The sequence below is a fragment of the Sander lucioperca genome, chromosome 8 (genome assembly GCF_008315115.2).
Source record: "Sander lucioperca isolate FBNREF2018 chromosome 8, SLUC_FBN_1.2, whole genome shotgun sequence".
NCBI classification, from domain to species: Eukaryota; Metazoa; Chordata; class Actinopteri; order Perciformes; family Percidae; genus Sander; species Sander lucioperca.
Genome location: NC_050180.1, coordinates 29,837,742 through 29,850,640, shown reverse-complemented (window position 1 = coordinate 29,850,640; position 12,899 = coordinate 29,837,742). Strand labels below are relative to the sequence as shown.

The window sequence follows — 12,899 nt, the reverse complement described above, 5'->3', positions numbered from 1 at the left end:
CTTTGGGAATGGATTGGGTGTTGTAAAATGAAATGTGCTAGTGTGAGAAAGAAAAGAGTACAGAGCAGATGTGAGGCCGGGATTTTGGATGTTAAAGGACCATCGCATGTTTGGCCCAGAGCCCAGTGTCACACACACTGCTTCCTGATAACAGCCATGCCATGGTGATATTTACACTAACTTACTCTACTCTTCACTATCCGACACTCACACCACAGGGTCTGTTCCCATTCCATGACTCCCACTGTGGAAATTCACTGTGTGTGTGTGTGTGTGTGTGTGTGTGTGTGTGTGTGTGTGTGTGTGTGTGTGTGTGTGTGTGTGTGTGTGTGTGTGTGTGTGTGTGGACGGTCTCAACGAAATCCATGCATAAATATCACAGACATGCATACACACTCCACTAACATCCTGCAGTGATGCACACTCCACATATTCATTCATTAAATTCACACCCTGCACTCTGGTGTGTATTGTATTACAGCATCCTCCCATTCAGTAAAGCAGGCACACAAACACACGCACACATCCACTCCCAGGCACTCATGAGTTCACTGTACATTTAAACATGCCCTCCCATTTAGTACACACAGACACAGCTGTGATCTGGCACTCAGGGACCATTAGCCTGTGTTTTATTTGATGTGATTTGACAGCTGGACAGTTGGAAGAGGAGGGGAATAGGGTGGAAAGCAAAGGAGAGTGGGCGGAATACAGTTTGGGAAGAGAAGACATATAAAGGGAGGGATAAGTCACAGGACTGGGACTGGGGTTGGTGGGAGGAGAGGAGACGAGGGGAGGAGGATCTGGGATGTGGAGCCTTAAGGGGAGGGGAGGGGAGGGGGGGGGCATCGCTTCTGATGAGGGGCACGTCCTCACGGGCGCAGGCCCATTTTTTATTTCTAAAAGTAAACAGGCAGCCTGCGGGGGTCTGGGGGGTTATGGGAAAAGAGGAAACAGTGATGCTAATCAGGCCAGTGCACACTTCCCCCTCCAACAATAAAACAAAACAAGAGTGGAAACGCGGAAAAGCAACAGACAACTTTGGAGGAATGGGCTACATCGCCGCCATGGTCCTTGATTTGAACTGCAAAGTGGGATGACAGTTCTAAGGCAAGAGGTGTTAGTCAATAAACAGAGGAAATAAGTAATCTGTTATTACTACACTAGATGTTGAAGTATTTTTAGAATCTCAACTAGTTTCCACATGAGGCTTCTGAGAAGTGGTTGCATTGTGCATTGAAATCGGGCATTTACAGTAGATTCACTTTGGATTTTCTACCGCATAACTCAATGTACTGCTTTGCTGAACTATAAAGAAACCATCTCAAAGGATGATTTCTGGTGAATGCACTTTTTCTTTTGATGAGCTTTATTTATTTGAGTGTTTTTCAAAATACATACTCTTGACTCATGTCTGGGTGTTTCTGTCACTTAAAGCTACTGGCTATGTACCCTGCTTGAGGAAACACCCCTTACTTTCCTGTTATTTTTAAAGATTTTTAAAGATGCTCTGCTCCAAAGCATCAGCCAAACAAGTCTTCCTTTGCCAGAGTTCTACGAGTTTTATTTCTAGGAAGTGTTAGTGTGGTAAGTTCCTCTTGATAGTGTGGTGACTAATTACAAACCACTTCAGTTAGAGAACATGCAGTTCTGAAACACATGCAATCACTGACGGGTGATGATGCAACAGATGCCAGCTCATCAGGAAAGGTGGCGCTTTAATGCATCCTAAGAGAGACCTCCCATTGTTTTAATGTTTAAATCATGAGTTTAGCAATATTCACACACTGTTAACTACAATGAGTGTACACCAGTAATGGTAGAGTGAATACCTCTTACTGTATCTTGTAATGTGCATTCATAGTTGAATCAATTCCATCCTATTGAAGGTTAAGGTCAATTCTTACCTATAATCACTCAATATAAAGGACATTTATTCAACAATTAATAAAATACAACAAGCAGCAGCTGTATAGTCACAGCCAGATCATTATTTGTTTGTGTTGCTACTTACTCTAATGTACAACCTTCATTTATTCAATGAGAAATTAATTAAAACCTTGGACTGATGTATTTTTCCCTCCGCTTCAGGGACTAGTGACGCTTTATCTGAGAACGCGGTGATAACAGAGAGAAGGGAGGGCAAGACGAGAAGAGGGAGGTCTGGGAGGCAGAGAGACTCAGAGGGGGGTGGGGATAATTGAATTATCTGCACAATGGAGTGATGGGGGGCACGTGGTGCTGCTAATGGAGGAAGAGATGTCCTTTTTAGCGAAGCTAATTGTTCAGAAAAGAGCTGAGCCTTTGTTCAGGGAGGCCCTGCTACTTTCCCAGTGCACTTACATGCACACAATTTAGTAGAGCGCACACACACACACACACACACACACACACACACTCACACACACACATGCACTCAGAAGAGACTTTGGAATGTGAGGCACAAGGAGAAGATGTACACAAGCACAGTACACATGCACGCGCGCGCACACACACACACACACACACACACACACACACACACACACACACACACACACAGGGATACACCACTCCTGTCCCAGCTAACTCTCTGATCTCAGCAGGAGTGCATTCAGCCTGTGGCACCTTCAGACAGCGTCCACCACAGATAGAGCTGAGACTGAGCTCCTAGACAGAGGCTACAAGGACCCCACTGTTTTACTGTTTTACTGTCTGCTGTGTGTGTGTGTGTGTGTGTGTGTGTGTGTGTGTGTGTGTGTGTGTGTGTGTGTCCATCACCCATCTAAATGTGTGCTTGAGCGTTTGTAAATGAGCGACTGATTGATTACATGCTAAAGGCTGTCTATTCACACAACATACCAAACCTGTCAGGCCATATCCATTGTCTGACAAGTTTTACACTTTGTCTCAGCTAAGTCATCATTTCAGATTTTATGGCTGTAAATGTGAAATAAAGTACAGTGTTGAAATCAAAATACTCTTGTGACTTGCTGCAAGGGCACCGACATCAAAGACTGATATCACTTGACAGCTGTATGGATTGCTCTAAATCGAATAACCTTTCAGTTAACTCTGTGAAAAGTAGCAGGTGCAACGGTTACATCTAGGGATTATAGACAGGCAGACAACACAGATGTGCCAGCAAGACACAGACAGCGAGCAGGAGAGAGCAGCGAGGAGAGAGAAAGCTGCTTTAGCTAGGGCTATGCTGCAACACAAAATGAGTGAAGCCGGCAAACTGTCAAAACCATGGCAACAGCATGTGTCAGGTGAAGAAAAGAGACACTGAAACCACAACTTGTTTGATCTGGGACTTTTCCTCAAGTGTGTTGGTACATACACTGGTTGGTTGTTTCATGAGTGTAAGACAATTAACAATCCCTTTGGCTAAATAGGAAATGACACAGTTTGTTTCAACAATAGTTGTTTTTTGAGTTCATATTGTGCAAAACTTTGACACAGGCAGTTCACATTTCATCAAGATCTTGATGAAGATAAACTGAATGTTTAGTATTTAACCATCCCACTTTTTAATGGAAATCATATTCGTCATGTCAGTGTCCTGTTCATGAAAATGTGTTTGTCTTCAAGGTCATTGTACACCAGACTGTCTTAGCGCAATAGAAATGGTCATTGCTCTGAGAGACAGATCAGCAACAAACTGTTCTGAGATACAGAAACAGAAATATTTTCAGAGTTTCCTGGCAACAGGGATTTAAAGCAGCAATGCTTTGTCAGCAACCTGTCCGTTTACAATTGCAATGTCACTTTAATAGATCAGTCTTTATCCTATCAGTTGTATTGTGCATTCTGAAAAGCAATCCGTAAAAATACAATTTAAATGATTTTACTGAAAAAATCAAAAAGTGAAGACAAGCATAAGAAAACCCAAACTGAAATGGGCTACAGTGACGCCAGCCTAGATATTACTCGGCAACACCATTAAACCCCTAATGGCTGCCCTTAGGCACAAAAGGCCGGGCTGTCCTTTTAAGTACAGATACAAGGGAGTTCATTAACAGAAAACAAAGAGGTCCAGTCAGAGAGAGTGAGAGACTGACTGAGAGATGAAGTGAGAGGTACTTCCCCCTTCTATTCTTCTCCATCACCCCCTCTACTTTGCTCCTGGTGAGGCAACTCCACTCACCGCAGAACCCACCAGCACTCTTCCCAGACGAGGCTCCTATCAGGCCAATGAAACCTGATCCAGGGCTGCTAATGGAGCCGGTGAAGTACCACCGGTTGAAAAATCCATGTGTGATCAATATCCCTGGCTCCCTCGCCTCCATACATACATGCATACAGTACATTCAGAAGTATCATATTGATGCACATCATAGGCTGTGCCATATGACTCACTCTAACAAGATTGCTAATGATGTGGTATATAGCCATGAAAAGGAGGAGTGATTACTTAGAGGAAACCAGTTACATTGTTTCATGATTTATCAAAATCATCTTCAGTATTTCGTCCTGGAGCTCAATTTTCTTGCATTTGTTTAAAAGCAGCAGGTTCCAGAGGAACTTCTGTGAGAATTACTATTATAATCTGTTATTACTGTTTTCTGTTGCCATGGGAGGTGTTCCCTAAAGGCAGTGGCTTGCTCAGAGTGGCGCCTTACTGTGGCTAAAAAGTCCAATCTTTCTCTTGTCTTTGTTCTTTTCCAGTGGCAAAACAAATTCTTGATTTAATTTCCAGTAAGGCATGGCCATTGTCCCTGATTATTGTAGATAAGAAAGCACAAATGTCTAAAAAAACAACAATGCAAACTGAGAATTAGAACAGACAGTTTGCCCTGTTCAAACTGAATTTCCATTGATTGTCTTGGTGACAGGGAACCCAGTTTGAATGATTTTAATATCTGTATGACTAACCTATTTTTAAACCATGCACTGTGTACAGTGTACCTCATTTTCATTTAATAAGAGGGTACTTATATAATATTGTACATATTTGCAAATATGTACTTTTTTTACTAGTACCTGATGCAGCTGTGTAAAGAAGAAAAAACACATGGTTATTTTTTATTGATCAGTACAAGGTGAACAGGAAATACTCTGAGGTGTTTATGAGGGTGAGTTACAAATTATGAGGAAGCCTGGACCTACAGCAGGGGTGGCGAACCTGTGGCTCTTGAGCCATATGCGGCTCTTTGCCTGCTCCTGTGAGGCTCTTACTGTGTGGCTGGGGGCTGTGTCATTGGTTGATTGTTGTTTTTAACTTTTCTGAAACAAACAGTATTTCAGATAAGTAAAAAAAAAACCACATTTGAATGCATCTGCCAATACATTTGCCAATTATTTTAAAATGGAAAATAATGCAGCAGAGTTTTGAGGACATATTCTGCAACCTGAGGAAAAACAGCGGCCACAGATCACCTTCATCGTTAACCCTTTCACTGCTGAATCCGATTGTTTGAAAGCCCCTTTAGTGACAGATGAGTGAGAGAGTTGCTTCGAGTGGCCACAACCGAGTTCAAGCAAGACCTGAAAAGGACTGTGGATAACAAAGACTGTCAGGTTTCCCACTGAGTCAGTCTAAGTGAGAAAAAAAACTATGAAAACTGCTATGTATTATGACTGTCATCAGATCTGAAAGACACTGTTGCTGTTGTAGTGTGGACGTGCATGTGTTGTGTGGCTTTTTGCTATGGTGCGGTTTTTTTTTGTGGCTCTTTATACCTAACTGGTTGGCCACCCCTGACCTACAGTATATGGGACACAGGCAGGCCGGACTATCCTTTTAGGTCTTTTGGTTAATGGTTATTTACACATAAACTAGCCTACAGTTAACTGTTTGTATTTAGCTATTTTAAGATCTAAAACTTCTCCAAATACATTGCTTTCTTATGTACCCTTGTGTATCACAATACTCTTCCTAAAATGTAGGGCTCAAATATGGCCACAATATTGTAGCCTAATCCATGCTCTCCCCTATATCTTATGCCTTTATATTTTATTTTATTTTATATCTTAATCTTATTACATTACATGGTGTTATTTATAATTTAATGATATTTTTGAAACTTGATTGTTCTTTTTTTGGCACGAAATATGTTATGATGGATTTTGCTGTCATATTTGGGAAGTACGTGGTTAAGCATTACTACAGATCTTTCTTAGGCTTTCTCAGTAGCTCACACATCTCCAGAGTGTTTCTCATCCCTGTAAAACGAGAGTAATTTGCGGGAACTCAGACTCCTAAACTGCGCCTGATGACGTGAAGGGGTCTTGGTACAAGTTGGTTCTCACAGAGGCACGGGGGAGGTGGTCGTAGTGTGTGTGTGTGTGTGTGTGTGTGTGTGTGTGTGTGTGTGTGTGTGTGTGTGTGTGTGTGTGTGTGTGTGTGTGTGTGTTTGTGTAGTAAGTAAGGGGAGGGGGGGGGGCATTGTAATTGAATTGTGAATCAACCGGCAAGTCATCCTCAAACACCGCCCCCTTTAGCTGTCGTCGCACTCCGGCTCTTTGCAATGCAACGCCCATAGCCAGAGATAGAGAGGAAGAAGTGAGTGAGTGTGTGACTGAGTAAGAAAGAACGAGGAAAAGAGGGAGTGTGTGTACATGTACCGGAGAGGGAGAGAGGGAAAGAGAAAGATAAGTTAGGAGTAACACTGAATCGCTTTAGTGTGAGAGGAAAGGAAAATAAAACGGCCAGTAGAATTGACCGTGGCGCCAAAGGAAGAGAAGACTTTCCCTTATATTGTGTTTTTGGAACTGTTAGAATAAAAGAGGGACGCGGCGTTATTAAGTCAAACTGATCTGATGGTCATGACGGCAGCTGTCGATATGAAACCGACGTTAACAATCATAAAGGCTGAAAAAATGGATGGTGAGTAATACAACTCTTCTGTGAGAGCTTGACAGTTAACACGAGACTAACATTACTCCCGAATGTTTCCTTGTAACGTAGCCGGCTTTTGGCAGATTACGTTGACGTTGATAGACATAATAATCGGTAATTAGATGCGCTGCGAGGGACATAACGTCCTGAACGTATTTCAGCGTAAAGACGCTGTTGGTTGCTCACTATTGGGAAACACGCAACACTTCAGAATAAATGTAATAACGCCGGAGGCTCCATGGTCATGCAATAGCCTATAGGCTATAACCAGTGTGTGTTTGCTATGTTTATTGAATGAATCAGACTGACTGGCGTGCCTTTTATAATTAACAATATGATGATCTGATAAGGGCTAGGCTACTTTGGAAGCATTAAGTAGAGTTAGGCTAAAGATGTCATGTGGGCAAAATAAACTGTCACACAACATGGTAAGACACATGTTTAATCATTAAACAAATCAATTATTGTTCCAGTGTTTTTTAAATTTATTTTATTTTTATATTTGTTCATGCAGCTGACATACTTTTAAAACGCACTGCATGTTTTACACTGATTACCTTCTCAGATTTGCTCTTACTTGTATTCGTGCCTAAGTTAAGTTTGGTCATTCTTTAGGATGTTTGTTGCTCAAAATGAACAATGAAGACATGCTTTGTAGTTTTGATGTATACTCTTTCTTCCTACTTTGATCTCACTGGGGATCTTTCTCCACATCCCTCTCTCTCCCATCTGAACACCCATATCTGACCCTATATTCAGTGCCATACTGGGAGAGCCAGGGCAGTCTGCCCAGCCGGCATGGGAGACTGGCAGTAGTGCCTAATCACTGCCCTCCCCACCCTGCTGTCTCCTCTACCCCCCTCCCACCTTCTCTACCTCCCCCTCCTTCTCTGTGGTTGAAACTGACTTTCCAGAGGGAAGGAGAGGCAGGCTGAGGTGATGAATCTGCAGTGCTGAGGCTTGCCTCTCTGACCTAGCTGCCTGGAAGACTTGGCTTGCTCCAGGGGTAGTCCAGGGCACATGCAGGGAAGCCCACAACTGTGAGCTGTGTTTGGGTTTAAACCTTTGTGTGGTTTCACTTCTCTTTTTTTGCACAGAGTGATGTTAAACATGGGCTGTTTGGATAATTTGCATTGAGCAGCTTTTTACATGAACAAATCCCCTGTGCTTTTGCAGCTCAGGTGGTGTTATGCCTGTTAGTAGAGCAGTAAGCAGCATTGATACATCAATGGACATTTGATACTAATTGCTAGTGTTGACCCACTAAGGGGCTGTGACTCACAACATTAACCACCTTCTCCTCACTGTCAGTACCTGCAGAGTGTAGATCTAGACATACACTTCTTACAAGCTCACATAAAAAGTGCTGACAGCTGCAGTTAAGTTGCCAAAGTGTAGCACTATCTTGCAAAACCATTTCGCAATGCTTGCTCCTGCTTAGCTTGGGTGCACTCAGGTCAGGCTGAGGCTGCATGAGTAATGAGCAGCTCACAGCTTCACACAAACATCTTTTTTTTCCACACTATGGCATTGTGGGAACTACAGATGCTGTCTCTTTCTTTCTTTTCTTTCTCCAAACACCTGCAACCACATACTGTACATACATACATATCCCACTAACAGGCTTAAGTGGCTTCAACCCACCTTACTATATTGTTTGTTTTCCTTTGCAACAGAAGTGCAGCCAGTGTTAGCTTACCCAAGGCCTGTCTTCTCTTTCTCTTTCAGCAGAGATAATTCCTTTTAAAGCGCTCACACTGTGCCAGGGTCAGAGGTGCACCAAAACAAGGCATCTAAAGTTCCACAAAGTCTTTATTCCTCTGTTCAGTTATAGTAGTCAATGCCTGACACAGCACACTTACTTCACTGTACATGTAACCCAGACCATGGTAGCTTATTATTGAAAGCATCATGTAGCCATAACAAAACTGTCAGCTCTACAGAGACCAGTTTTAAAGATCGGAGAGAGCAATACTTAACCCGTAAGGTGTTGCATTGTAACAATTACAGACATGAAAGCAAATGTGCTCTTGTATTGCTGGCCTTTTTATTGAGTGTTCAAGTATACACAAGTAGCATTGTTCTGAGGTCATCCAAGCATAGATTTAACATTTTAGAGATATGTCAATCATTTACAGTACAAGGAGTTGTCCGCTTTCTACATGAGTGAGTCGTCCCTCTTGTACTTTCCTTCTCTGTCAGGCCTGAAGGTCGGGGTTCAGTGACTGACAGGAATGTTTGTGAGCATGCCCTGCTGGGTGGCATGCATGTAGGCATAGAAGGAGCTTGATTCGGCAGCTCACTTTTATCTGATCAAAAATCTGTTGTTTGTTATAACTGCCGTGCCTGATGCTTCTCTTGAGAGCCCTTATAAGGCATCTCGTCCCACGCCCGCCACATGCACTATGCACACAAGCACATACAGGCCATGCCACACAAATGACTCTAAGAAAGGCTTCACTAATTTTCTTTTCCAAGGAACCTCCAATGTTGGTATAATGCTGAGAGGGGTAACTTGTGTCAGAACAGAGGGTGTTACATAAGCTTAAGGTTTTTGCTTCGCCGTGTTTGTGTCAGCACTCCGTCAGTAGCACGGTGTAATATATGCCAATGTTTGAGTGTGCATGGCTGCCTGGCAGCTGTGCAAACACTGTTTGGGTGATCCAGGCTTCTCTTGATGTGGTATGTCAGTGAATCGGGCCAAACAGAGCAAACTGGTCCGTTTTACATCTGATGTGCGCTGTGTCAAACTGAGGACGATATGGTTTGGCAGATCATAACTTGATTAGTTAATCCAGTGTTCAGTGCATCACCCAATGCCATTAGGTAGTGTTTGACCAGGCCATGTCTGTGCCTAGAGGGCAACTGATACCAGATTTCTCAATGGGCCTCCTTGTGCTGGTCAGACTTGTCAACAGACTGGGCGGATACAAGTGAAGTAGCTATCTGAGTTTCCACAATGACAGTGTCTTTATTTATTTCCGGCGTTGCTCAGTAATGCCACTGTATTACATCAAATGGGTTATCCCCCCCACCTTTCATTCATTGCTCCTTCATTCAGCTCGTCATCTGCTGTGTTGCCCATAAAAACATAAAACTATTATACTGCGTGGGTCCTATCTCAACGCTTCCCTGGTGACTACACGCCTTCATCTTTGCTTATAAAGCTTACTCATAAAGCAGGCATGTTAGCACCAGATATAGCAGTCTGCTAAATAGTAAGCATATGGTGAGAGCGAGAATGAGAGGGGGTTGGGTGTTTAAGAGATGGAGAAAGAGAGGCCTTCAAAGGTGTGGCCGATATGATGGTAGCAAATAGTCCTCATTATGCTAAAAATAATTAGTTTAAAATTAGAGTGTTTCTCCTTGTAATCTTCAACAGCTTCTCGTCACATTCCACAAAAAGCCAACAATCAAAACAAAGGAAAACAAGTTCCTTGGCTGGTAGAAATAAATGTTACCAAGCTTTTTTTTTTTGTAACAGACAACTCTTTTTCAATCATTCACCCACCCACTCATACAATTTCTACTCAAGTGTTCCTCCCCCTCCTTTCCCTTTCTTCCTCGGTTTCCAATGTCTTTCTGTTGGCCACATGGGTTTCTCTCACGCCACCTTGATGTGGTGTGTAGTGAGTTCCTGGTGAGTGCACTTTGTCCCATCCCCAGTCATTCCTTGCTTGTAATCCCTGAGTCATGGCACTAGACGCCTGCTGCACTACACGCCACTTGATGTCCGACTGTGCGTCTGCTTGGCGCGCTCACTGGTCTCTTCTACCACAGGAGTCTTCTACCAGTCTGATTGTGAACCCTAACTGGCCTGACGCTGCCCCAAAATGGCTCCACAACCTCCCACGCATCTCAACATCGTCCTGCATGCTTTAGAACTTTTTTTTCTCCTTTTTGCTGTTTCTGTTTTATGATTCCACATTAAGAGCTGTGTTTCATTTGATGGGATGGAAACTGGGCTAGCTTAGAAACATGTCTGCTTTGAGAATCAGTCCACTGTCCTGAAAGGCAGCAGGTTTGTTGCACTACGGATGTTCAGCTGTCCTCAACGAGGCCATGTCAGTCACTCATTTTGTTCAGTGTATGTTCCAGATTTTCTTCCCCTGTTTTCTGTTTGGTCTGCGTTTGCTGCAGACCACATGTTTTTGGAGTCAGCGTGCTGCTTTTGTAATCAGGTGAACAAATGGGGCACAGCCACATACTTTTTTGTGTATCGAACCTACAGCATCAGACTTGTTTTGATTGATTGGTCTTGCAAAGCAAAGGGAGATAAAGAAGGTAGTGTTTGCGTGGGTGGCTGGCTGGCTGCCTGGTGTGTAGGTGTGATTCTGTGGCGCTCATGATTAGGTTGGGCCTCATTGACGCAGTAAATGGGGAGGCACGTGTTTTGGCAACCAAGTTGCCTTTTCTGACTATGTCTGCTGTAGGCCCAAATATCCAGAACATAATGAGAACTTGACTTGACTTTTGGTTACAGAAATGCCATTGTGTTGGTGAAAAATTATATTTTAGCTTCACATAAATGCTCATTAGATGCTCTGTTTGCTGCCTAAGATGTGTGTTTGTTCTATGCATAGTTACAGTGACAAATGTTGAGTCATTGAGCAGGAATTTTACAAGATATGGTCATTGCTTTCATCATGACCAGTCACATTGTCAAAATGAAGCAGCACGATACCCCCTGAAGTCCAGTCATTCTTTGATGGAATGAGTCACTGTGTGTGTGTGTGTGTGTGTGTGTGTGTGTGTGTGTCTGCCAGCCAAGGTGATGAGTTTACACATCTGCAATGATATGCACATGTCTTAGAAATCACTTCCATCTCTTATTTCAAAACACTGAGTTGTAACTTTCCAGTTTATCACATCGCGGTTTCCATCAGCCGAAGCTGAGGTGTTTCACAGCGTCATGAAAATAACACCCATATCTTAAATAAGATAAAGGAAGAAGAGATGTGGCCAGATGTTTTGATGTTTATGCTCCTATTAGCCATGGAGCCTACACTAAGCTTAAAATAGAAGGATAATTCATCATCCTGAGCTGAAACCATTTTGCCACTTAGACCACAAGTCATTTTTGGTCGCATTAGAGGAAAACAAGAAAGCTGTGAGAAGCACATTAGCGATTGTAAAACAGAGGTGGAATGTGAGGCATGCAACATGAAAACACTGCGGTCTGGGGGGAATTTATTTATCAAGTATCCATCTGTTGCCCATAGCTTGCCTTCAAACAAGCAACAAACTCTTATATATGTGTGATGTATAATTAGAGCCAGCCACTACAAGATTTACATGCGTATGTGTTGCACAAAAGAACAATCAAGTGGCGAACATGTCCATCCGTGTGTGTGAATGTATGGCTGTATGCTGTGCTGTCCCACATAATTCACACTTGTATCAGAAACTTGGTTGTGGAATGTACCAGTTTGGACTAAAAATGGATCAGGCACATGTTTTGTGGAAAAAAAATGCAACACAGAGAGTAAACTGTTTGTCAGATATGTCTTGTGTTTGGTTTAGCACCTAAACATTTCCCCCAGAGCATCCCCTTTCTGTTTACAACAGGGACGGAGCCTGGGAGGGCAGCTAGCCTGGATACAACTAGGCTAGCACCACCTGCACTCTCCAGTACAGTGCTCGCCTGTCAGTTCCCTATTCTCGCCACTATGCTTTACACTAATGGATAAAACAAGGCAGTCAAAACCTTTTGGACTAAGTAGTGCTTTCATTATAAATATTTAACATTTATGGAGGTCATGGAAAACCTTCAAGTTGTGTGAGATGTGTCAGATCTCTACTGTTTGTGTAGTGCTGGGTTTTATCTTTTCCCCAATATTATTTATCTCAAAGTAATAGAGAACTTGAAGATTGTGCAATGGGCTGTTGCGAGAAGTACATTACTGTTGCTCAACCTTTTAATACTTGAGGTATACCGTTAACAAAAACAGGCCATTTCACACTGTTAAAGATCACAAAACAACAAATCTTGTAGGCAGTAAAATAAGCAACAACGAGCCAAATCCCGCTGAAAGGGCCTTGTCTCTGTTTCCCTTGTTCTTCTGGAAAGGAAAAA

The 12,899-nt window shown here is 42.8% G+C and overlaps 1 protein-coding gene across 4 annotated transcripts in view; it reads left to right on the top strand.

The window, feature by feature from the left end:
* ets1 (v-ets avian erythroblastosis virus E26 oncogene homolog 1) overlaps window positions 1-12,899 on the top strand; it is a 40,958-nt gene that overhangs the window by 10,571 nt on the left and 17,488 nt on the right. The window contains exon 1 of one of the 4 annotated variants that reach the window (XM_031290796.2): window positions 6,456-6,811. The exons of the other annotated variants lie outside the window; for them this stretch is intronic. Within the exon in view, the coding sequence (XP_031146656.1) occupies window positions 6,745-6,811 (67 nt within the window). The 5' untranslated portion in view covers window positions 6,456-6,744. Of the gene's footprint in view, window positions 1-6,455; window positions 6,812-12,899 lie in introns of those variants that run through there. 4 annotated transcript variants of the gene reach the window in all.